General features: G+C 35.2%; 1 protein-coding gene across 3 annotated transcripts in view; it reads left to right on the plus strand.

Annotated features, from left to right (window-relative positions):
* Positions 1-27,630, plus strand: part of LOC145245814 (uncharacterized) — a 135,382-nt gene that overhangs the window by 71,624 nt on the left and 36,128 nt on the right. For 2 of the 3 annotated variants that reach the window (XM_080107464.1, XM_080107465.1), the window contains exon 3: positions 13,621-15,015. In XM_080107464.1, the coding sequence (XP_079963590.1) occupies positions 13,621-15,015 (1,395 nt within the window). The remainder of the gene's footprint in view (positions 1-13,620; positions 15,016-27,630) is intronic. The other variant, XM_080107466.1, reaches the window with a different exon arrangement.

Genomic DNA, 27,630 nt, shown 5'->3' on the forward strand with positions numbered 1-27,630 from the left:
TCCAAAGTTTAGCTGTTCTAGGGAAGAAACTATTTGAGAAGAAAACTTTCTGACATTTAGGGACCTCAACAGTGAAGGGGTGCAATTTTGTTGCTAAGCGGATTTGTCGGAGATATGTACATCGAAGTGGCGCAAGTGCAATGAGTTCATCAGAGCACATTCTATTAAAATATTTGCAAAACAGGCACAGGGATACAACATTGCAGCGATGGAAAAGGGGTTGGAGCCTAGTTGACAAAGTGGGACCTATTAGATTGGAGACCCTTTTTTGAACCCTATTCAAGAGGGAGAGACTAGTCGTAGATATACCATCCCAGATGTGGCAACAATATACCATACATGGGTGAATGATGGGCTTATAGAGGTACAGGATACTCTCAGTTGTGAGCAGTTTTCTAGCATCATAGAGGGAGCCCACCTTCCTTGCAGCAGCCTTTGCAATGTCTTCAATGTATTTATTCCAGTTCATATTTCCTGTGAGTGTTTAAGCCGATGAGTTTGAAGGAAGAATTCTAAGGTAAGGTGTAATTTGTCATGGTTACCATTGGTTGGAGAGGCTTCTTGTAATTGTTAAAGGAGAGCAGCTTAGTCTTACTCGCATTAAATGTCACCATCCATTTATGTCTCCATTCAACTATGGTCTGGATGTCATTTTTTCAGGATTCAGACATTGTCTTGGATTTGTGTACATCCGTTCTTCCCTCCTGCATGTTCTAGAGCGTTTTCTGCGTGCCGCTACTGGAACTGGTGACAAGGCAAAAGAATACCTTTGCTTTTTTTTTTATTCAGTATTTGTATTTGGAAGTGATTTATTGAAATGGAATATGAAGAAAGGACATCATTGGAAAGTATACAATAAAAATAACAAACTTAGTCTTTATTTGCACATTTAATAATGCAATTAGTGCTAATAAAAAGTAATTTTCATCTGTATATATTTTTTTTTTGTATACCCTTCAATAATGTCCTTTTTCATATTTTATTTTAATAAATCACTTCAAAATCCAAATACTGAATAACAAAAAAGCGGAGGTACTGTTTTGCTTCGTCACTGGTTCCAGTAGCGCCACACAGAAAATTAGGGCAGATGCTAGCTGGCTATAACCAATCTTTCTAATCCTTTCCGATCAATTTATTTGTGTGCGTTATAATTCAATCCTATATGCTAACCCCTGCTCTTTCCCCAAACACTCGCACACACACACACACAAACACAGTAAACGGCCAAGCAAACATGTCAATAAGTGACCTTCTCTGCTATATTAATTTCATTGCAAAATTAGATTCCACCATAATGCATTTTGGTTCATTCGTAAACAAATCGGCCATTCTGTTCTTTTGTTAAATTGTAAATCTAAAACGCACACACACGTGCGCACATCACAGCCAAGCAAACAAATCAGCAAGTATCTCCACTCCCTATATTTAATAAATACTTTTTTAAAATTTTTTTTATTTATGGGCAACGCTCAAAATACAATTGCAAATTACTTAGGACTTCTACTCTGTCATGGCTGACGAAACCAGAGCATGCTATCCCTATAAATTTAATAAAGGATTCTGTTTGAAATTCCGTGCAGGTTCCTAATCTCAACAAGATACACCTGAAGAAGTTTGGAGATTACATCGACCGAAACGTTGTGAAATTAACATTCAAGATGAGAACAGTCATCCGAAAAATCCAAATATGAATCGTAGATAAAAATTAGCATTTTGGGTGAAAAATGTCTTTCTGGTTCTTTCATCCTGGATGGAGAGTGATGGGGTGGGGCAAGGGTTGTGATTCTTGGTTTTTGTCATTTTTTCCCAGGCAATACCAAAACACAGATCCCACTAGTCTAACACTGTTTATACAACTTATTAGACGTCTTGGGGATGCTATGCTGCATAAGTCAGCTAGTGTTGCATAACTCTTTTTTTAGAGCTGCATAAGTAATGAGTCGATTTGTCATAGTGATTATTGCTGTGTTTGCACTATGACGCTATGAGGAACATCAATTTCACCCCCACCCCCACTCACCCTTTCCACAGCATGCAACCAACAAACCATATCTATTGTTATTCTTCGTTTGCTGACCATTTCGATCGTCTGGTCTTGAGCTTCTCTACTTTGACCAGCCACATTCACCGGTGTAGCCTGTGTATTGATTATCAGGTTCTGGATGCGGACATCGCATCGCTATTACTGGCGATGTTCGTCCGTCCCACTTTAACCTGCTTTAACCGCAACCTTGTAAGCTATTGCTGCTGTCGTATTGTTCTGAACGCGACTGAATTTAGAAGTTGTTTTTGTTTTTCAGAAAGAGATTTCTTTGTTGTCATCAAAGTTTTTATATCTAAAACAATAATAGTAAGTATGGAGAAATAGGCTTTTTTTTTTCAACATAAAATTACTTGATTAAAATAAAACGTATTAATCTTGATTTTAAAATAATTGTCTTTTTGTTTCTGTAAAGAATTAGGAAACATGCTATCTATTCATGTTGTCACTTTCATGAATGAAATAGAATTTCTGGCTTGAGATACATAGTACTACAAAGTATTGAAATTGATTTAAGGTTTTCTTTATATATATATAAATTTTTTTTTTTTTTTTTTTTTTTTTTTATTATTATTACATTTTCACCCCAAAAAAGGCACATTGCAACTCAGGTGTAGGGGGCTACTATCAGGGGAAACAACTACTGGGGTACTATGCAGAGATTTGGGCAGCGAGATGTTGGTTCACGTGGCACTTGAACTTCAGCATGTCAGTACAGTTGGGGAAGCAGTTACCTGGAATAGAATTCCAAAGTCTAGCGGTTCTGGGCAGGAAACTACTGGAGTAGAAAGATCTTTTACATCTAGGGATCTCTACAGTGTTGGGGTGGGATTTTGCAGCTTGTCGGGTCTGTCGAGGGTGTTCACGTCGTGGGGGCACAAGTGCTTGTAGTTCATCAGAGCATTCACCATTAAAATACTTGTAGAACAGGCAGAGGGATGCAACGTTTCGTTGATGGGGCAGAGGCTGAAGCTTATAACTGTTTATATCTATATTAATATTATATCTATATAACTATTTCATGCTATTACTAGTGGTGAGACCCGGCATTACCCGGGATTGAATGATGATCAACAAATGTTTCACACTCTCATATTTTTTTTTTTTGGTTATCGAAATTAGTGAAATCGCCCATTTTTCAATCAAATCAATTGATTGCCTGCTCTAGTTGGAGACTCTGGTGCACTGGGAGGAACCTTCACATGCCTCCTCACAGTGACTTAGTCCACAATATATTGTAGTCTACATTGCACTGTAGAGAACCTACTGTTGATTTTATAAAATTATTTTATATATAACAGCTTGCATTATAGTTTAAAATGAAAAAAATCAAGTATCATGCTTCAGTTGTGCTCTAAGCAGAAACATTCATTTCGAATGCGCTCGTCATATCAAAGAACCTATTGTTCATTTTATATGCTTGGTCTTACTGCTTATGCAGTGATAATGGTTTGAATTAAAGTTTAAAATGAAAAAAGTCAAGTATCATGGTGCAGTTGTGCTTTAAACAGAAACCTTCATTTCGAATGCACCCCTGTTATATCCAAGAAACTACTGTTGATTTTATATGTCGGGCCTTCTGCTTGTGTGGTAATTAGACTTCACAAATGCACTTGTAATGTTAGACTGTGTTAGGTTTTAACTTTGGTCAAAATCGCCTGTTCCTTCTTTCATTAGATTATTTTGATTATCGATACTTAATGAAGATATTTTGATACAAAACCTATCTGAGAGCACTGTCAGGGACATAAAGTACCTTTGTATGAAATTACATAAAAATTGACCCAACCGTTTTCAAGTCCATAAAGAACACACACGCACATACCAAGTTCCTTTTTTTTAATAGTTGAGATAGAGAATGCACTTGATTACAAAATCAAAAATACAGAAAAATCTTTGATGTAAATACTCGTCACAAAATGAAGATGTCATATTCCAAAAATCACATAAACTCATCAAGTAGTTTTTTTGTTTTTTTTTTTAATCCAGAAAATAAAATTTTACCATTTTTTAGCGATTAAAGTTTTAAATTATTTTGAGTACAAACAAAATCTCTGTAGTCGAATTGAATTTTCACCCTTGAATTTTGGCAAAATTTAAAACCATATGACAACTCCTGACCTCCTCACTTCATCAAATTTGATTTTCTTAAAAAAAAACTACTTGATTAATTTACGTGATTTTTAGAATGACACCTTTGTTCTGTGATGAGTACATACATCATAAAGATTTTTCTGTATTTTATTTTTTTTTTTAACTATGTTATTCTAAATAAGCATCAACTATTAATATTTTAATCTATATTAATATTATATCCATATAACTATTATTACATCCATATAACTTTATTATTACACCCATAGAACTATTCATTGTAGGTATATAACTCTCATTACATCTAATTAACTATTAATTATTACACACAAATAACTATTAATTATTACATCTCAATAACTATTATTATATGTATATAGCTATTAAAACTTTGATGTATTTTTCTTGTTATTATGCATACTTTTCGTTTGTACATGAATGTTTAGATGGTTGGAGGAAGGACAAATCACGTAAATAAAAGTAATGAGAGGAATTGAATGATGGAAATAAAAGAAAGGGGGAGGGAGTCAGATCTGTTTTATTATAAGATTAGCAGGACCTGATAATCGGCGTTGCCCGGTTGAAGCCCCCCCCCCTTGCAAAAAAGTAAACTATGGTTGTTATTGATGGCTACTGCCATCCCTGAACAATTACGAATGCTGGCAGCCGTGGTTAAAATGAAATAATCTGGCTTTCACTGGTGATTAGTGATGGTTTGGGGCGATAACATGCAGGTACTGTTTAAATTTAAAAAAAATCAATTAAGGGAATGTGTAAATCAGTATGAATTAACAAAAGCACGAGAAATGGTTCATTAGAAAAATAATGGAAAGTAAAATCAATTTTTAAAAGTTAGAGATTCTCAGTGTATATGGACTGTTTAGAGTGATCGAAATCAGTTGTAGCGGTCCTAGCTGTTTCCGTTTGTTGTTCAAGTCTTCCTCTCCTTTTCAACTCTTCCACCAATAGTACTAAAGTAAATTCCAGTTTTTTTCATCTTTTTTTAACATGTAAAACAAAACAATTACGACTTCACTTCTTAGAGTGTGTCATGTTAAGAACGGCGTTTGGAATAGACATCCCAAACTCCCCATGTTAAGAATGGCTTTCGGAATAGATATTACCAACCTCCCCATCTTAAGAACGGCATTCAGAATAGACACCCCAACATCCCCACGTAAAGAACAGCTTTCGGAGTAGACAACCCCCTTTTTATTTAGGTGGGAGGGGCGGATTGTGGAAAAATAATTCCTCCAAATTTAGCTATGATAATCATTATAAACATACCCACCTATAAATGCTGAAAAAAAAAAAGGTTAGAGTGGCAGTGTCGGTAGGAGAGAAGTAGATTTGTTTATTGCTTGTGTGTGTTACATGATAAGGGCTGTCCCCTGTTCATGTAAGTATAAAAATAGAGAGATTAGTTAAAATGAAAATAAGAGAAAGCAGAAATCGAACCCTGGACATAAATTTTAAAGAACAATAGGTTTAAATGGAATGTCCAGTAAATTGTTAATTCGGATGAAATAAATAATAAATAAACTAATTAATTGTTAAAAGAATGTGGATAATAAAATATGGGTTAAATAAATTAGATATGTAGGTTGAATTCCTTTGTGGAAACAACACAAGAAAAATAGGTTATTGGGAAATCAATGTAGGAAACGTGCAAAGTCGCGCATGTTGAAACACGTGAATTTTGCTCACGTGGCCGGGATGCATGGATTTTTCAATATAGGGAGTGAGAGTTAGTTGGTCGGAGAGACAGTCAGGAGAGACAGTCAGGAGAGACAGTCAGGGGAGACAGTCAGTGAGAAAACTCAGAGACAGGCGGACGTCTGAAGCGAGACGTCACTTCAGAAACTAAAATATGAAACTTTGAGTTCTTAATGAGGAAATCACGATAGGTCGTAAGGAAATAAATCCATCATGTGTTTTGTGATAAAGCTCATCTTTGTATTTGTGATTTCTACAAAAAGGTAAATTGTATTGTTATTATATGTCTGTGTTATAAAATGTCATTACATACACATCTCTCTCTCTAAGATACAACATCATATGTAATAAGACAAGAACTCTCACTAAGACTCATATCTTTACTAATAAGAACTCCCGTAACATACGTGCACAAGTGGTATCGTCTAATACTAATAATAATAACTATATAACAACTCACAATTTGGTGTTCGTGAACCAGTTGCATCAGCGATGCAGAAACCGAATCTGGGGTCGATACAACGAGAAAAAAAAAAAGAAAAAAAAAAAAAGAAACACAACGTTTTAAAAGGGTCCAACATAATTTAAAAAAATAAATAAATAATACCACGGAAAAAGAAAAAAATTACACGATCACAGAAATGCGAAAAAAAAAAAAAATTGAAAACACACGCACACAGAGAACACAAGATACAAGAAATATTAAAAAGAAAAAGAAGAAAAGGCCGATATGCCGTAAAAAGAAATTCGTAGTAATGGAAAAAATAGTAAACAAGTCACCATGCGTAATTCATTGATAAATGAATTGGTCTGTTAAAAAACACACACACACACACACACATACACGCAAAGGCAGAGATTGTGTGACCCATTATTGTTTTGAAATTTGTAGAAGTGTCATTAGAAAATCTGTGTCAATATGAAATCGTTTGGACGAATTGTTGAATTTAATCTGTCAATCAAAACAGGAATTTTTCAAAGGTCGCATGTACTCTCTGAAACAGCGTGTAAATTGTTTGGAAATGCATTTTTTGTTCATAGTTGAACTTTTCGGCTTTTGTGTGTTCATTTATTTTGTTTTTGAAAAAAAAAAAGGGACAATTGTTTTGTACAGACGTCTGAAGCGAGATGTCACTTCAGAAACTAAAATGTGAAACTTTGAGTTCTTAATGAGGAAATCACGACCGGTCGTAAAGAAATAAATTCATCATGTGTTTTGTGATAAAGCTCATCTTTGTATTTGTGATTTCTACAAAAAGGTAAATTGTATTGTTATTATATGTCTGTGTTATAAAATGTCATTACATACACATCTCTCTCTCTAAGATACAACATCATATGTAATAAGACAAGAACTCTCACTAAGACTCATATCTTTACTAATAAGAACTCCCGTAACATACGCGCACAAGTGGTATCGTCTAATACTAATAATAATAACTATATAACATATACAAACATAGCAGCCAGTGAATTACAGTGCATAAAACAGGTCTTTATATCTCTATACTTGTCTCTGCAAAATTTGAATGAGATTTTCTTAATCAACTTAGTCAAAAACCTTTCAACGTAGTCATTCTAAAGAAAATTGTGGAGCTGGACCTAATGTACAAATGCCCCCCCCCCCAAAAAAAAACTTAACGTGTGTGCAATCTTGAGAATCAGTCAGGAAAAGAAATTTAAATAAAATACTCCACCTAATTCAATTCCCTATGTTATGAAATTTATGTTAAAACTGTAGCGTAGGTAATCGGTATAAAAACTTGGTAATTGTAACTGAAATCAGACCCTAGGAAATAAATGTTTGTTTTGTTTTTGAAGCAGTAAATGAGAGAGAGAGGAAATGATATGCAATAAAAAACTATAAAATCAATTGCTAAAAAAAGATTACACATTTTTATATATTTTTTATTATAAGGGTGGTGAAATGGGAAGAATACAAAGTGAGCAAAAGAGAGAGAGAGGAAATAAATGTTTGTTGTTTTGTCTTCAAAGTAAGGGAGAGAGTTGGGAAGAATATATACAGCGAGAAAATCCAGTAGATTTCACAGGTTTAAATAAATTATATATAAATGAATTACTTAAAAACAAAACAAAACAAAAAACAATTACAGAAACAAATGTACAAAACGAATGAGCTAGCAATTTACTCATAGGCCAAAAATAGGCATCATTGTGATGCCATGTTTGAATGTATAAAAGATTACAAGATTTTCATAAATATTTGGAAATTCCAAAATGTTTATGTAAATATATTACCTATAAAGAATACTGACCTAACGAATCATAGGCATAGGTGATCTAGTATTAAAAAAAAATAAAAATCAGTTGTTCCATTCGACTTTTTGACTGGATGCATCTTTATTAGCCTTTTGAATTTATGATCAAAGTGTAGTATCTATTTTGTCTTCAGTTGCCCCTTTTAGTAGAGCTGCAAAAAGATTGACCTTGGGTCTGAATTTTTATCCTCAACAAGAGGCAAGTTAATAAAGAACTTGTGTCCTTTTCTTTTTTAGATGCATTCATGCATGTCTGAAACGTTTTGTCCATTAATCTGTCACGCTTCAGTTCATTGCATATAATCATTGAATGCATCTTCTTGTCTTGTTTTTAAGTTCTTTTTAACGTTGACAGGTTTAAACCTTTTCATTCGTTGTTTCCTCCTTGTTTCTTGATTTATCAATTTCAATAGTCTCGTTTTCAGCTACCAACTGTTTTCAAGGTCTATCCATTTTTCGTGGACCACCTATCTCCATTATAACTAATTGCTTAGGATCTTTTAACGACATCCTTAGCATATGACCGAACTAATTTAATCTACTTTGGATAACGGCCTCTACATTGATGACCCCCCACTCCTCCATTAATGAAGTTATTCTTGCTATCATAGATCTGTCAGTTCCTTTCACCTAGGCTAAAGAATTGGAATCCATAGTCTGTTTTGCAGATCCTTACAGAAGAACAGATCTGATACATGCACTATACAAATGTTCTCTAGTCAGACATTTTTTTTTTATCTAAGGTAAAAACCACCAATGCTGCTTCAATCCTGTTTTTTTTTTTTTTTTTTTGGTATATCTAAACATCTTTGACTGATGGACAGAGTATCTTACAGTTTGTCATTTTTAACTTGAAAACTGCATTTTTAGGTAACTGTTGTTTAAAATTGTTTACTAAAAAATGGAAAAAAATAAAAAAAATTTTTTAATGGAAGAATATTTAATGTTGAAGAGCAGTTCATCATTTGTGAATGATTTATTGCATACGATTGAACATATTTATAGCTAGGGAGGGGAATTGCTGTGTCAAACTTTTCCCATCTGTATTAAAGTGTAAATAACTAAATATATGTATGCAAACTTTTGATGAGTTGTAGTACACCTAATCATTATTATCATTAGGAATTCTCACATAGGCCATCTACAGCGATTATTGACAATAACCTGTGGTGTTCTAGTGATAGTCTGTATGAGGGCTTATCTCTAAATCCAGGAGTGCAGTCTCATTTTGGATGCAGTTTGGGATAAGAAACATGAATCCAAAAGAATTTTGGAAAAATAGCAATTTTTGCAGTTAGCACCTAAAAAAAAACTGGCTAATATATAGACATTTTGGCTAAAATTATGTTTTAAAAAAAAAAAAATATATATAAATCCTCTTTCCTCCTTTGCATGCACTCACCCTGAGCAGAAATGCTTTGGTTAACCGCATCGGCAAACTAGCTCATTACTATTTCAACCATGTCATTGCTAATCTAAATAGAAAAACATAAAAAGAAGGGACAACCACGGCAGAATGGGCGCTCAATAAAGAATCAAGGGAAACCACTTTCACTGTTCATTTGAAAAGAGATTTCTTCATAACTAGTTTTCTCAGCATTGGTAAAAATATGGATGGATTGAGCGTCAGGAAAAAGTTTTTTACTATGATCAAAGAAACGAGAGAATATGTTGTTTGAGTGTAAAAATAGAGAGCGAGTGGGCTGAGGAGCCATTATGGTTGATGGAGCTCATGGTTGAGCAAGAAAGGGATGCCGAGAATGATCTGTCGATGCCACTAGATGGCAACTGTGATGTTGATGACAAACGTGATGTCACTCAGGACTTATCAATATACCCCAAAACTGTCCCAAAAACACCCCCTAAAAAATTCAATTTTTCAACTAAATATCCCATAAACAATATCTATTAACACAATTGTAATATGAGAAAGGAAAATAGATTAATTCCAAGCACATTTATCTACAGAAATCAGCAATATTTCCTCTTTTTACCCCAAAATCTCCAGACCCTTTTTTTGCCCCCATAAAACCTACCTCTAGGTGTTCCCTGGAGTCCTAATGACAAGTCTTGCAAGATTTCCAATTGTCTCTACCTTATTTATATAATCATTGCAAAGCACCAACAGAAAGTATGAATATTGGAAAACTTTAAAATAAGAAATCAGCTTTGAATATTTATGAATTGTCGGAGTTTGATATTTATGAATTTTGTTAATCCCAGGCATCTTACTCTGAATTGGACCTTTGAAATTCATAATCCTGCTAGCCACAATTTTATAATACTAATTGAATTCATAGCCAGAATAAACTTATGCTTAATAACCCAATAATATAGCAAAATACACAGCAGGAATTGTTGCTTTAGAATTATAACAGCCATAGATTTGCAAAATTAAATGCTACAAAGTAGCCATTTTCTTGTTGGACAGCCTGATATCTTGAGTCCATAGAATGTTCCAGAAAGCAACTAATCAATTATTAAAATGTTGAACTCATGATTTCCAATTCATTATCCCTTGTGGATTGAACTTGCTAGCAATGGTCATGCTTATTTAATGAGTTGGCATCTATCATGTATGTATATTATGTATATTTAAAAAGAAGAAATTGTGCCGATGAGGATGCTGCGGTGCCATGCTTGTTCGCTGAATAGTCATATGAGACACACTCTGCAACAGTGAAGAGATTTTCCATTTTTTGTGTGCATATTTATGTTCGACATATTGACAACAACATGTTATGTATATTAGGCCGCCTGTTTTTAGAGACAATGGATACCCTTTTGTAAAGGTGCTTGTACAAGAAGTTTATAGTGAAGAAAAAGTTGCATAATTTCCAACTGCATTTTACTTAACTGGCATTGCTCAAATCCAGTGATATAGAGAAGTTCAGAATCAACTGAAACTACTGGTATGAGTAGACAAAGACTAATGTTATTTCAGTTTTCATTCAAGACTAGTGACACAACCAAGGCTTGAGAGTACCACTAGTCTCTCTCTCAGACAGGGTCAGAAAAAAGTCTCTTAAGCTAATAGATCCTGCACTATTAACCAAACTTGAACCCCTGTCTCATCGCCACAGTGTTGCATCTCTGTGCCTGTTTTACAAGTATTTTAATCGAATATGCTCTGATGAACTCTTAGCACTTGTGCCCCCCTTACTGTAAATACCCCCAACTAATTTAATAAGCAGCAAATCCCCACCCCTTCTTTGTTTAGATCCGAAGATGTCAGAAAGCATTGTACTTTAAATAATTTCTTCGTCAAACTGATGAACTTTGAAATTTTTTCCTAGTCTCCTGCTTCCTTGACTGTACTGACGTGCAGAAATTCAAGTGTAATGTGAACAAACATCTTTATGCTGAACTCCTTACATAGTACCCCTGTAGACAAGGTTTGAAATAGTCGTTCTTTACGTCAAAGTGGCACTGTTCTTTGTTTGGGGTGAATAAGAATAAAAACAAAATGGAAACATGATGGAAGGGAGAACATATGGATTCATACTTTTCCAAGAATATTAGTGAAAATGATGTGGGGTGACTGGTAAAACTCAACTCTGACATATTGGGCCACAGTTGATACCCATAACCCTAACCACTTACACACACACACACACACACACACACACACACACACACACACACACACACACACATGAAGGTTTGAATGCCAGCCTATAAAGTAAAGGATGACTGTGGAACTGTGTTTGAATCTTTCAACTAATAGTAATTATCACTTCTTACACTGACGAGAATGTAAGTTTAAAACATGTTTCTGTGGCTTCAGGAGGAGTTCTACGACTTTGTACCCTTCTCTCACTGACCCCCTTCTTCCTCGACCTGAACCCACTTGACTACTTTGTTTGGTTATACATTGAGAACATCACCAACATGATCTCCCACAACACCAAAGCCAGCCTGATCGCCACCATCCGCCAAGTATTTGCTGAGCTCTCGCCAGCGTTTGTGGAAAAGGCATGCTCCCAGTTCTGGACCTATATCGAGGTGGTGAGTGAGGTTGAAGGTGGCTGAATTGAGTAGATGTCAGCTCATAATCAAGTTAACTGAATTGATTTCTCTAAAGTTTTAAAATAAAGCTGTAGTGTTGTTTTCTTTAGAGCGCCATTTATTGTTCCACCCTTTAGTATTTAAGAAAAGGGCATCAAGTTGTTATTGTGATTGAACCCTGGACTCCCTGACCATTAGAAAACACCTTTATCATTATGCCAAATTGGCCACTTTAAATGAGTAAGACTTTAAAATTGTTTAAATGTTGCCATCATCTCTGGCATCCTGAAAGACGACAGAGATGAGAGATGATGGGAAATGTTGTTGATTTTTAATATTCCATATTAATTGTTATGTAAAGTTAAATATTTATTTTTTATTTAAAAACTAGCCTAGGTACCTGGCGTTGCCTGAGTGTTTGGAAGTGTGTGTTGAGAAAAATAAAAAAAAAAGTGGTAGTAGGCAGGCAGACAGGCTCGAACCCGTACCGTGAACGTAAAAAAAAAAAAAATGTGACGTCTTTGCCATTGCGTCTATTGTCAAACCGGAAGTGGCAAGGTTTAAAGTAAGGTTAGACAATGGAAAAGAGGGAATGACTTTCGAAAGTATCGGTGAAAAAAAAGCAACCGCTCCTTGTATAAAAGTGCCCAGTTGAGGGTGAAGAAACTAATGTTTTTGGGCAATTTTTCGATATTTGTCATACAAAGGGTCAAGCTTCAAAATGATACAGATCTTGTGAAAATCCATCGCTTCTCTCGAAAGTTCTAGGCAAACATACATACATACATACATTTAAACAGACAGGTGAGATTTATATTATAGATTAGCCTAAATATATAATCCTTATGTGCAACCATATACTCCTCCTCTCGACAACAATCATCAATCAATACAGAAAACACAACCGCTGGCCTATTCCGTAGATATGCGTTGAGATCTGGGTATGTATGTGACACCATCGCAGGAAACCACCCGCAAAGCACTAATGTCCACATTTTTAGTTGTTTGTGGAAGCCTTTTTAATGTCGATATCAGTTCATCTCAATCTGCTTCAAGCCACAACCTGCCGTCCATTGCCCCTAAATTAAGACTGTCCTCAATTGTTACAAACTCAAGATTATCTGTAAACTGTCCCTAATTGTCATAAACTGTTGCAAAATTCTAAAATGTATTGAGATTTATGTCCAATCCTTTGTCTGAGTTACTGCCATACCTTGATTAACAATCCTATTTCAGATAATCTTTGTATTCCTTGGTGATCAATTTTCTTATTTTCTTTCTATCTATTTCCTATACTTTTGTTTTAGTGATCAACTTATTTTTTCTTTTGTTATAGTTTTTCCTCTATTTTTTTTTTGCAGGGGGGGGGGCTCCATAGTATCAAACTTGTATATGTCTTTATATTATTTACTTCAAATATATTATCTTTGTCTGTGTTTCTATATTATTTACTTATATCCTTTTTCTATTGATTATTGGCAGGTTTCTTGTTTTGTACAAAGCAAGGTGCAGAGATGCAAGACAACCATCAATTAGCTGGAGAATTATCAGACGAAGAATCCAACAGGCCGAGCCCTGTTGAAGTAGAACGCTTCCATGGTGGTACAATGAATACTTCAGTCCCAACTGGCGGGGCAAGACCCAAGGTTTTCTCCTCGTACATGCAGATGACCAAATCAAAATCGAGCCACCAGAGTAGTGAATCCAGTGGGCAGACCTCAAATGAAGGAACAGCTTTTGAATCAAACTGCTCTCCATTGACAACATCAGCCAGTTTTTTTTCTGCTCACCATCCATTCTCTCGTGATGTGAATACTGCAAGCAGCACAAATCTTCTTCAAGCTGCGGAATATCCGTGTGATGAACGGGAACCAATGGAACGATGGAAAAATGCTGGAATAGCCCTCCGTAAAGCACTGTCTTCGTCCACTTCCTGCACGCTTGCAGCACCCATTACTAACTGTATGAGTCACTCATTTCACATGTCCAACCAGGGGGCTCCTTCAAATAGCCGGAGCAAAAGAAAGAGCAGCCGACATCATATCACCAGAAAAAACATTTTGGATTCCGATTCTCTTGGAATTAGCGATGCTTCAGCAATTTTGAGCAATTTGCCGGTCACTTCATCACCTCTTCTTTGCAAAAAACATGGGTCATTCATATCTGAATCCCCATTGACTGGAGACGTTGATATTGCGCCTACGAATCAGCTAGAATTAAGAGACGATTACGAGATAGCCACACTTCCTCTTTCGTCGTCATCCCAACGGTTAAAACGGGTCGACAGTTTCTCAAAATCTGAAAACGAGATTGACGTCCCCGAAAAATGTGTCTTAGAACGGAGTCCTGGGATGTTTAACCTGTGTTCCGATGAGCACGACCTACGGACGTTTGATTCTAAAACTAGTCATGAATTGTATAACTCGCAAACAGATCTTTGTTTTGGTCAGCACCATCACAGAGGTTTGGTTATGAATCTCGATCGAACTTTAGAGAATGTAGGGTCAAAAGTTTCAAATTGCACACATGGGGACAACCCCGATAGCAGTCAGTCGCAAACGTACAAAATGTTAGAATGTCGCCTGAACAGTCTTATTAGCAGTGACGATAAAAGTTTTGTCGGATACTCTAGTAGTAGCGACTCCGATATCACTGACTGCAGCTCACTGTATGAGGACGATGATGGGTGTCGTCCAGAGATAAAAGTGTTAGCGGCCGGAACGGCCCGGGACGAAAGAGAACCAAAGAAACAAAAGCGCAAGTCACAGAACGCAAAGAAATATCGAAATGGAGAGACGGCCTGCTCTTCAGATTCCATACAGGAAGGCGCTAAAATTTGTCAAAGACAGAAGAAAAAATTGAAAGGTGGGTTGGCAGGTAAGTCTACCATTTAAGAAAATGTTTCCAAATAAGTTTAAAAGCTGCTCTCCACGTGCTTGTTTTCACAGAGGGCTAATTAGGATTTTGTCCATATAATTAATAATTTAGAATGATAAAAATATGAATTTTAATAGGTAGACAATTTGTTTAAATATAAAATAAAAACTATAAACATTAGTCATGACACACACACACACATATTTGTAAATATACTAGTAGGGAGACCCAACGTTATCCGGAATTGAATCATGATCAACAAATATTTCACATTTCCAATACTTTTATTGTCATCGAAATCCGATTGATTACGTGCTCTAGTTGAGGACCTATCAAAGCTTCGCATGCCTATCTGCAGTGATTTGATCCACAATATATTGCACTGTAGAGAACCTACTATTGATTTTATATAATTATTTTTTCATAATGGCTTGAATTAAAGTTTAAAATGCAAAAGTGTAGTATCATGGTTCAATTGTTCTCGAAGCAGGAACAACTATTTCGAATGTGCCTCTGTCAAAGAATCTACTGTTGATTTTATATGCCGGACCCTTCTGCTTGTGTGGTGATCAAACTTCTGAAATGCACTTGCGATGTTAGGCTGTGTAAGAGTGTTTACATTGGTCGAAATCAGACTATTCCTTCTTTTAATAATTTTTTTTTAATTATCAATACTTATTGGAGGCATTTTGATACAAAACCTATTTAAGAACACTCCCAGACAAATAAAGTACATTTGTGTGACATTTCAAAAACTCTGCACAGCCATTTCAGAGTCCATAGAATACACACACCCACACACACACAATAGAGATATATATGTAATATTTTTTTACATACATAATAATTATCTATGGATGCATTTCTTGCTTACTAGCATGGTTTGACATTGGTAAGGATCAAGCTCCCAGATGTTTGTAAGTAAAAATGCTTCCCATTGAAAAGGGCAACTTAATGCAGGTATTTGTGTGTAAAATAGCAGTACTCTCTATTACTTAGATAAATGAATTTGAATGCAATGAACATTCTCACGCTTTTTTTTTTTTTTTTTTTTTTTTTTTTTTTTTACATGGAGGTCACCACTTATCAAGGCCCGAAGGCCACTCAGGGATAAGGGTTATTGCGTGTACAGTAATCAATGAGATAGTATTGTAGTAATCATTAGTATTGGGGGTTTTGATAGAGTGTCTTACTTAAGGGGGCGGTTTGTCAGGAGTTTGTTTATGTTGGACTTGAAGACGTCCAAGTTGTAGTCAGGTGGGAAACAGGCAAGCGGCAGAGAGTTCCACTGGCGTGCAGTTCCAAGAAAGAAGCCCTGCTCATGGAATCCACGTCCGGATCTAGGCACAGATAAAGAGTGGGGAAAACCGCTGACAGTAGCTTCAACCAGACGAGTGTTTCTCGTGAAAGATTACTTGCTTTATATTATCGTTTTGTGGTTGTAAATAGATGTATCCGCTTTAATTTGTATGGAATGAAATTTATTAATTTATGTAATGTACATTGCTTCTACTATTGTTAATAAAACAAGAACAAAATTATATATATATATGGAGAGAGAGAGAGAAAGAGTGAGAGAGTAAGATGATTGATAATTTATAATTAAAATTAAAAATTAAAAATCGGTTTCATAAGGAAGAACAAACAAAATCAATAAATTGTACGATCGTTTCGGAAACAAGGTTTTTATTGAGATAGACAATAAGTCTTGGACAATAATTTTATCATACAGTTTTTTGAAACAAAGTTTCCTCATCAGCAAAAATATTGAGTGAGTTTTTTTTTAAAGACACCAAAGATAAACCTAGCATTTTTTTAAGTAAGGCAGATGTACCTTTAATGTTTTTTTTTTGTTTTTTTTTTTACACAGTGATCACCACTTATCAAGGCCCAGAAACCACTCAGGGATAAGGGTTATTGCAAGTACATTACGTTAGTGTGGAGATTTGATGAAGTGTTTACTTAAGGGGGCGGTTCATTAGGAATTTGTTAACATTGGACTTGAAGACATCCAAGTTGTAGTCCGGTGGGAAGCAGGCAGACGGAACAGAGTTCTACAGGCGTGCAGTTCTAAGAAAGAAGCTTTGTTCATGGAATCCGCGTTTTGATTTAGGCACAGATAAAGAGTGGGGGAAATTTTGACGGTGGATTCAGCTAGACGGGTGTTTTTCGTGAAAGATAAGCGAGGGGGGACCAGAGATTGGAGTTCAGACGAGCACCTGCCATGGAAATAACGATAAAACAAGGATAGGTTCGCAACGTCTCTTCTGTGGGAGAGAGGTTGCAGGGTAGAGAAAAGGGCATCCCCCATTAAGCCACGAAGTCTATTTTGTACTCTGTCAAGGCAGGATAGGCTGTTTTTAGCAGCTCCTGCCCAGATATGGCAACAGTATTCCATCCTTGGATGTACTTGGCTTTTATATAGATAGAGAATTGCATCAGTAGTGAGATATCTTCTGGAGCGGTAGAAGGATCTCACCATCTTTCCAGCGACCTTGGCAACAGACTTGATGTACGTGTTCCATTCCAGATCAGGAGTAAAGGTCAAGCTCAGAAGCTTGTCAAAACACGGGGCCTCACCCAGACGAGAGTCATCCATCACAATTGATGCCAGCTGGGGATCAGAGCGTTGATGATGTAAGGATAGGAGTTTGGTTTTGGATGCATTAAAGGTAACCAGCCACATCTTCCCCCACTGAACCACGCGCTCGAGATCAGAGGAGAGAGAATCAGAGAGAACTTTGTCATTTACAGCCTTTGATGTGTTGCCGTAGATGGTCGTGTCATCAGCATAGATGTCAACGAATGATTTAAGTATGTGTTTAGGGAGATCATTGATGTAGATCAGGAAGAGAGTTGGGCCCAGGATTGACCCCTGAGGGACTCCAGCATTTATATTGCAGGCCTCCGATTTTTGTCCATCTACCACTACTCTTATGAGCCTATCGGAGAGAAATGCTTTAATGATTGAGAAAACATTTCCAGTTATACTGTAGCTGGAAATCTTGTGAAGTAGACTCTTATGCCATACCTTGTCGAAGGCCTTTGATATGTCAAGAGCAATTGCCTTAGAAAGGAAGCCTTTGTCAAGAGATTCACTAATCCTGTGGGATATAACCGTCAGCACATCTGCGGTAGATCTTGCAGAGCGGAAACCATATTGTGTGTCACTAAGAAGGTTATTCCTGCTGAGGTGGTTGACTATTTCTCTATTTAATATGGATTCCAGCAACTTACTCATAACACACAGGAGACTTATAGGTCTGTACTGAGAGGGAGATGACTTATCACCTGAATTCTTAAATACAGGGCAAACTGATGAGGTCTTCCAGGGAGTCGGAAAGCACTTCTCCTTAAGGCAGCACTTAAATAGTTTCGTAAGTATGGGAGCAAGTTCTGGTTGAACCTTTTTTAACACTATAATTGGGATGCCATCAGAGCCAGTTGCTTTACTGGAATCTAGGTTCTTGATTAGCTTGGCGACCTCATGCACGGATATTTGTATGTTACCTAGCTTGTTCTGTGTTATAGGAGGAAATATGGGGAGTTGATAGCCTTCGTCGCATAGGGTAGAATTAGCTGCAAAGTTCTTTGCAAATAGTTTGGCCTTGTCTGATGCTGACGAGATGACCTCTGGTCCATTGATAATGGTTGGGATAGAACGCACACTTCTGTTCAGGATCCTATTTGTTATTTGCCAAAACTGGTGGGATCCAAGCTGCTGATCAGCTACCTTGGATTTAACAGACTGGGCATATAGCTCTCTTGCATTTTTTATTACTCTTTTACAGTGGTTGCTGGCAGTCCTGAAAGCAGCTTTCGTCTCAGTGCATCTATTACGTTGGTAGCTATGGAAAAAGTGATTTCTGTGCGCGATAGCAGCAGCACATTCTAGGGAGAACCATGGCTGGCTGTTAGGTTTTTGTTGGAATTTTTTAGATGGTATGAATTGGTCTATGCCTACAATTAACCATTCGGTCAGATCTGATACTATAGAGGACACTTCCTTTTTAAACATGGAGTGCAGAGGTAAATCAGATATGAATGTACGGAAGCTATCCCAGTCAGCCATAGAGGTTCGCCTTCTAAAAGTCGTAAGTATCCTCGTCAAAGCATTCATTTGGATGGTAAATGTAGTTTACGAAGAAAGTGAACACTCAAATGATCTAGTGGAAAGTAGCATGACAGACGAGTATATTTAGACATTTGATGACCCCTGTAGATTATGTCTGAATGAGAAACTTTAAAGATTCCCAAAACCTATTAAACTGGAGAAGTGAAATAGCAAACAACTGTACACAGAATAAACTTTACTTTAGGATAACGATACATAAGAAAAATAAAATAATTAAACTACAACCTGAAATAGAAAAACTATTCTAATCACTCACATGTTAAAATAAGGTCACCTATTCATTCAACACATTCACAAAAGGGTGCATCACCCTCATACAAGAGAGAACACAATTAGAGGAAGTAAAAGTCAGCCAAACCTTTGTTTTAGTGAAGCTCTGCTGTTTGCTAATGAAAATATTAATCCAGGAGGGAATAACAATAAATCTGATTGGTTAGCTATCTTGACTGAATACCACATGTATATATAAAACAACCAATAGCATGCAGAAGCCTTTTAATAGCTTAATTGCCATAAATATACTCTCGTAGCTTACTATACTACCACTTACTATATTAAATAAAGCTATACAAGTTGACAAGTTTTCTCTATGGATCATAGACACTCTACCTGTATCGCCTCTGTCAATTCAGTGTATTCCACAAGGTCTAGGAGCCATCTGTGAATATAATCTGATAAAGTCACTAATATTTACCTTTTCAACACCTGCAAGGTTGGTGGAAGAGAAAGTTTTTTGTTACAGTTATGCTGGGCTTGCTATGTTGTTAGACCGGATGAGAGAACACCAAAAAATCTCATGTACAGTCAATTGGTCATAGAAATGTAGGTTGCCACTAGCTGAGATACAAGTACTAATTGAAAGATACTCTGACAACAGTCGGTATACTGCACTAAGATTTCTAGAACTATGCACAAGAAAGTGTAGAGAGTGATATGTTAGAATAGACTGAAAAATTTCATGGCAATTTGTCTGGGTAACTTGAGAGATGCTAGAAAGAGATGATAAAAATGCTCCAACTTTAACATCAGATTAATCATATGCTTGCTTAAGCTGTGGACTTCGCTGCTAGTCATTGCCAGACTTAGGTATCATGAGAGATTTAAACATAAATAAAAAAAAAATAATTGGGGGGGGGGAATCTCATATGTTGAAACCAATGGGAGAGTCCATTATACATTTTAAAGATAAATCTTTCATAAAACAAAAGGTTTGTAATAGAATTAAAACTGTGATGAAAATATTTTATTTATTATTTATTTATCTGAAAACCGCAACAAATATAAGGACAACTTCTCACAAATTCAGTAAAAACTGTGCTTTAATGAATTTGTGAAAATTTGTTCCCTACATTTTCAAAGTTTTCACAATAAAATATTTAAAATTTTTTTTTTTTTTTTACATTTTCACCCCAAACAAGGCACATTGCAGGGGTACTATGTAGGGAGTTGGGCAGCAAGATGTCGGTTCATGTTACACTTGAACTTCTGCATGTCAGTACAGTTGGGGAAGCAGGAATTCCAAAGTCTAGTGGTTCTGGGGAAGAAACTACTGAAATAGAAGGCTCTCTTACATCTAGGGATCTCAACTGTGAAGGGGTGGGATTTTGCTGCTTGTCGGGTTTGTCGGGGGTATATATGTTGAGGGGGGGTACAAGTGCTTGCAGTTCGTTGGAGCATTCACCGTTAAAGTACTTGTAGAACAGGCATAGGGATGCTACATTTCGTCAATAGGACAGAGGCTGAAGCTTAGATGACAGTTCAGGACCTAACAGGTTGGCGAATCTCTTTTGAACCTTGCCTAGGAGTGAGAGACAAATTTTATACATGAATGATGTGGATGTAGGTTTGGACCATGAAAAGACAACTCAGAACACAGTATAAGTTTAAAGATATATTGAAAACAGAACAAGATCGATAGAAAAGTATAAACGTAAGCTAGGCTTACTTATTAGTCGAAAATCGGTTGAGTAGCCAATATTCATGCAAGTACTTGGCTCTTGATTAACATAGGATTTGGAAGAGTCCATCAAGAGATAGGTAACGGTCGCATAATAGTGAATAAATGCCATAAGTTTTTCCACCTATATCAACTATAGAAACATTAAAACAGGTGAGGCTTATTTAATTCTATCATACAAAATATCAGTTTGAAATACCGTATTTATAGTAATCTGCAAACGTCTCAAAACGGCTTTAGATTTTGCTAATTTTCATATTTATTTTTAAACAGTTTCAATAATCTGTGATATACATTTATAATTTGCATTTTCATATTTTTTTTTGTATATATATATATATATATGCAACATTTTTGTTGCCAGTAAAATGTCGGGATGCTGAAAACATTTACTGCACTTTGAAAATTTCATTTATTTATGAAAATTATACGAAAGTCATAAATATGTTAAGCACAAGATCATTCAAAATTATGAGGAGGAAGTTCTATGGCAGTCTTTATCACTGTACTTTATGATTGAAGATTCTAGCTAGGAATAGCTTAGACAATCACCATAATACCATATTTACTCCAGGAGGCATCCTACTTAAGATTCCGAAATTTATTTATTTTTTTATTTATTGCACTTTGATCTTAGTCAAAAGCCAAAGAACTATAAAAACACTGTTTTTATGGCTAGGCATTTTTAAATGAATGTAAACAAAAAACTAATTTATGTGTAAGTAGTGTGTGATCAGTTTTGTTGTTATAAGATTGTCCTTCCAGGAATTACTTCAACCTTTTGAAAATGGTTGGGCTAATCCTACCAGATATTCTATTCTCTTTTGGAAGAGAGGTTAATGTAGTATTTGTTATGCTTTTTTAAGAAAGTTAAAAACAAAAAAATATTTGACAAAAAATACATTTATTTGCTGTTTGTATATATTATATATTATTGTATAATGTGTGTTGTTAAAAAAAAAAAGACCAGAAAATTTTATAAATATACTTTTATGAAGATGGAGTATATTTAAAGTCTTAAGATAGTTTTTGTCTTCATAATGCACTTTTAAATTTTACGGAGATTATGTAACATTTCTTTCTATAGGAAACACACGAACATTGGCATTTATATGCATAGATATACATATTGCTATTAATACAAAAGTTATTCTAAAAGTAAGGCCTCCTATTTTTTAACTGAAAAACTAAAATATTGAAGACACAGCTCTACATTACGAGTTAAACAGTCGCATTTGCGAGTGATTTTTCCAAGTGGCGACTAGAAATAATTAAACACTTATCTTTTGGCAATTCCACTGACAATCTTCTTCACTACTGAGTGAAAAACATCTTTCCAGCTTTTTTTTTTTATTAAAAAACGAACAAAGTTAAATAATTTAAACAAAGTTTAATAGAACAATATACTCTTTTTTTTTTTTTAACGAAGGCTGTTTAAAAAAGTATCTGAAAAAATTTGAATGTTTATACCTTCAAGTATCAACATAAAATTTGTATATATTTAGAATTACACTTAAAAAATAAAAGACACAAAAATCTTTATGATGTACATACTCGTCACGGAACGAAGATGTCATATTCTAAAAATCATGTGGGTTTGGCTAGTAACTTTTCTATTTGGCTAGTAAACGAAAATATTTAGTCGTCAAAGGTCAACTAAATATAAATTTGGCAGTAGAGCCCTGGAAGAGCTATGTAGACAGAAGTGGTACTATTAAAACGTTCCAGAATTTACTTTTCTCAAGGCTTTATGTTGCGAGTGATTTTACAAAATGACTAGAACTAATAAAAGGCTTATCTTTTGGCGATTGTTTTTTTTTTTTTTTTTTTCACCAACAATCTTCCAAAACTCATTACTGAGTTAAAAATTTCTTTTCAACTTTTATTTTTTTTAAATAAAACGAGTCAAGTCAAATTATTTAAACAATAAAAGTTTAATAGAACAATATACTCTAACAAAGGCTGTTTAAAAAAAGAATCTGAAGAAATTAGAATGTTTATATGTTCAAGTCTCAATATATAATTCAGTGCATATTTAGAATTACGCTTACTTAAAAAAAATACAGATAAATCTTTATGATGTCCATACATCATGGAACAAAGATGTTATATTCTAAAAATCACGTATTTGACTAGTAAACGAAAATCTTTAGGTGTCAAAGGTCAACTAAAGATAAATTTATCTGTAGAGCCCTATTTGAGATTTCCAACCATCTTCAGGTGTATCTTGTAGAACGCAAACCTTTCTGTCGAATTTATGAATCTGTATATAATTTAGAACAGAATTCTTTACTTAATCTATGGGGTAGGATTCTCTCATTCCGTCAACTGGGTATAAGTCTTAAGTAATTGGCAATTGTATTTTGAGTATAACCTACATGGAAGATTGAACCTTGCAAAAATTCGTGGTGTAACAGATAAAATACTTGGTAAAATTCTGTTGTAAGTAACACTCTTCCAACGGTTGAAGGTTCAATCTTCAGTGTGGATGATACTCAAGTGAGCTGCAAGGAGCCCTGGGGCTCTGTGAGTGAGGGTGAGGGGCTCTGGAAGCCTTTTCTTAAAGAGGACAAAATGCTTTATATGGAAAAATTAAATGGCTGCAGACATTTAATGATCTTTTTTACTGGAAAGAGATATACATAATTACAGGTGTAAATGGTTTCAGGATGGTTCATGAAAAGAAAAATAAATTAACAAAAAAATGCAACAATTTTTGATTAATCAAAAACAAAAGATGATTGTAAACATTATCATTAGTTACGCTTAAAATTTGAAATTAATGTTTTCCATTTTGATTCTAGAAATTATCTTAGTGCTCCATGAAAAACTCTTACCTTGCTCAGGAACTTTATGGTGTCCTGAATTTTGGGAAACCCTGCGTTAGACTTTATTATGGCTGATGGCTGATGGAACGTTGATTAAATAAATGATTCCATCTGAAATTCCGTGCAGATTCCCAAGTTTTCAAGAAAGAATCTTGAGTCCGATAAAAGACACCTGAAGATGGTTAGTAGTCAGATTGTCTGAAACGTTGTGAGAATAACACTCAAGATGAGAATAATAGTCTGAATATTTCAAATAATATAAATTATCAATCCTCATCTCAAAAATTCAGGAACATAATTTTCAATTCCTTTCTTTCCAAAGTACACAAAGGGAATGTACATGTCAAAACTTATAAATATTAAATGTTTTTCTTTTGTTCAGTTTATTTTGCTTAACTCTTATCCAACCAATCCATCATTGTTACTTATATGTTGGATCAGCCTATGAAAAATAAAAAAAACCCCTCAAAAACAATAGGATAGAAAATGTTTGTTGACCCTCTCACCTTCTTCAATCCAGAATAAAAGGGCTCTTTTTTTTGTTAGGTTATTTTTCTCCATTATAATTTTTGTTTCAGGTAGAAATTGATCCATTAATTTCTGAGTTTCAGTTGCATGACAGGCTTAAAGTTTATCATTTGGGAAAGCAATTGAAAAAGAATTATAATAATGTATTTTTTGTTTCTGAATTACTGTTTACAATGATCTAATTAATTCACATATACTTTTCCTATAATTGAAAAAAGTTAAATTTCATCATATTTGAAAAAAAAAGAATATTGCCTCGTGCGAAACATTTCTTTGATCTCCCTTCGCACTGGGAGGTCATGTTGGTGATGATCTCAACATATGACCAAACGAAGTCGTTCAGCAGGTTCAGGTCGGGGAAGGAGGAAGGCCAGTGAGAGAAGGATACAAAGTCATAACACTCCTTCTGAAGCCAAGCCTGAGTCTCTTTGGACTTATGGACCGGCACCAAGTCCTGCTGCCACCTGATTGCACCAGGGGATCACCATTCTTCACATCCAGGTACACTTTAATGTTGACTTTCAAGCCAACTTCGAAGATGTGAGAGGTGGCATGATGTGACCCTCATTTGAAAACCACACCAAAAACCGTGGCCTGAAACTTTGTTTTCATCACTCTGGGTACCTCCCTGTTATTTGTGGCAATCCAGCGATGCATTTTGAAGGTCCTATTTTCATAACTTGGATCCATAGAGAGCACGGGTTGTACAGCGGCACATCTCCAATCTTGCTTGTTGAACATTGTATCACTTTCAGAGAAGGCTCCTATTGCTCTTAGGATTTGTACACAACTGGCCAACCAGTAGATAGTCTGCAACAAAAAAGAAAATCGGTTTTCTTCAAACAGAAATGGAAGCATGTCTTTTCTAGGACAACAATTTTATCATTCCACCCTGTATATATCTTTGTGTTGAATCGAATTCTGGTCACAACAGTAAGATTAAATGTTAATACAAAAAAAAATGTTATGTTCTGGGTCATAATCCTAGTACCATTTTTAGACAATCCAAGTTCATTTAATCCAACCTTGGATTTTCATTCACAAAATCTCATTTTAGAAAAGTGTCCAGTTCTATTAATTACCTGTGTTTTGGACTGTTGTCTTCATATTTCAGCTTTTATACTCTTCAACGTTCTTCAGATGCCGTTTGCTATAGATAATCACAGAAAAAGAAATAATACTAATAATAACTAATTAATTTTATATATACAATATAATCATATTGATGCACAGGGTCTCATTAGATAACTGAAGTTAAGCAACATTGAGCCTGGTTAGTAGTAGATGGGTGACTTTGAGAGTACCACACATTTTATATAGGAGCATGTCGACAAAAAAAGCTATAAAAATCTTATGTATCAGGTGCAGTGAGAATTGAACCCTCAAATTCCAGAAGAGTGCCGCAACTAAATTTTACCAAGTATTTTATCCATTATGCCACAGGTTTCTTGCAGGCAATTCTAGTATGAATTTTAGAAGCTTTAAATCTATCGTATGACTGATCATTACTAAGAACTGTGTGTGTATGAGATTCCATGTAAATGTGGAAAAATATACAAAGAGGAGACATGTCACATACTAAAAGTAAAGTTAGAAGAACATCGGAAAGCCCTAATATGTGGAAATATTGAAGTTTTGTATGGCTGACCATATATGGAGGGAAAAGAGAAACTACTCATATAGATAGCTCAAACAGTAGGGAACATGGCTATAGTGCTAAATGTTTTCATTTCAATTCTAGGTGATGACACCCAAATCATTTTTTTTTACTTTTGAAATTAATACTGATATATATATATATATATATATATATATAGTAATTTTGAAAAATATAATGGCAATTAAGCTACACAGAATATTCCGCGTTTCATCCACACTAGGATTCGTCAGGCCTGACAAATCCTAGTGTGGATTAAATGCGGAATATTCTGTGTAGCTTGATTGCCATATATATTTTTCTACCTTACTACCTAGCTCTACTTATGTATTGAGCACTATTGAAGTAAATACTTAGTTTACACATAAAATTATACTTTTGTATATTAATTTATGTGATTAAATGAAGTAGTCATATATATACAGTCCTGGTCAAAATCAAGACCACTTAAGAAAGTAAGCGTTTATGCATATTATCGAATTTTTAATCAAACAAATGGTTGAAACCATTCCCAAAAGGGAAAATATGATGGAAAAAAAATGAAATCTGGTTCATTCGAAACCTTAACCCTGATCTAATAATTATTTTTTAAAAAACAAACATTTTCACCTGGTCAAAATGATAAGACCACTTTAATAAAATCGGCTAGTTTTGAAAAAATGAATACGAAAAGCTTTCTATGTTACTAAAAGCAACTTGTTAGTGGATAAAAAACATCTTATTAAATTATAAATGGCAAAAGAGAAACCATTATCAGAGTTTGAGAGAGGAAGGATCTTTGAGCTTAATAGGGGTGGACTCTACCATAGATCCATTGCAAACGAAGTGAATCGTAGCAAAACGGTCATCACAAATTTTTTAAGAAATCCAGATCAATATGGGCACAACAAGAGTCCAGGTCGACCAAAAAAAATAACCCCATCACTGGATCGCCGTATCAAAAGAAGTTTAAAAAAAAAAACTCCAGTATGAGCTCAAGTCGATTGAAAAGCCAAACAGCAGCAGAATGTAGTCCTAAAACCATCAGAAGGCATCTGAAAATGAAGGGTTTCAATTATTTAAAGCAACTGCAGAAACCACGTCTTCTTGAACAGCACAAAACTAACCGACTTAAATATGCCGCCAAATACCAGACTTGGGATGAAGAGAAGTGGGAAAATGTAATTTTCCCCCGATGAGAAAAAGTTTAATCTAGACACTATTCGCATGATAAAAATTTGCCCAAAGAGACTTTTTCAACTCGGCATAGTGGAGGAGGGTCTTTAATGATCTGGGGTGCTTTCTTGTCAACTGGGACCCTAAAGTTGCAAGTAGTGAAAGGCCGGCAAACATCATTGAAGTACATTTCAATGCTTGAAAATGCTTCTATCAGGACTAAAGGTCCACGTCTGTGTTGAAGAAATTGGATTTTCCAGCAAGACAACGCTGCAATACACACTTTTCGACAAGCACAAGAATACTTTTCTTCAAATAATATAGAATTGTTAGATCATCCAGCATGTTCTCCGGA

This window comes from Euprymna scolopes, chromosome 23, assembly GCF_053919585.1.
Source record: "Euprymna scolopes isolate OS-2025 chromosome 23, ASM5391958v1, whole genome shotgun sequence".
NCBI lineage: Eukaryota > Metazoa > Mollusca > Cephalopoda > Sepiida > Sepiolidae > Euprymna > Euprymna scolopes.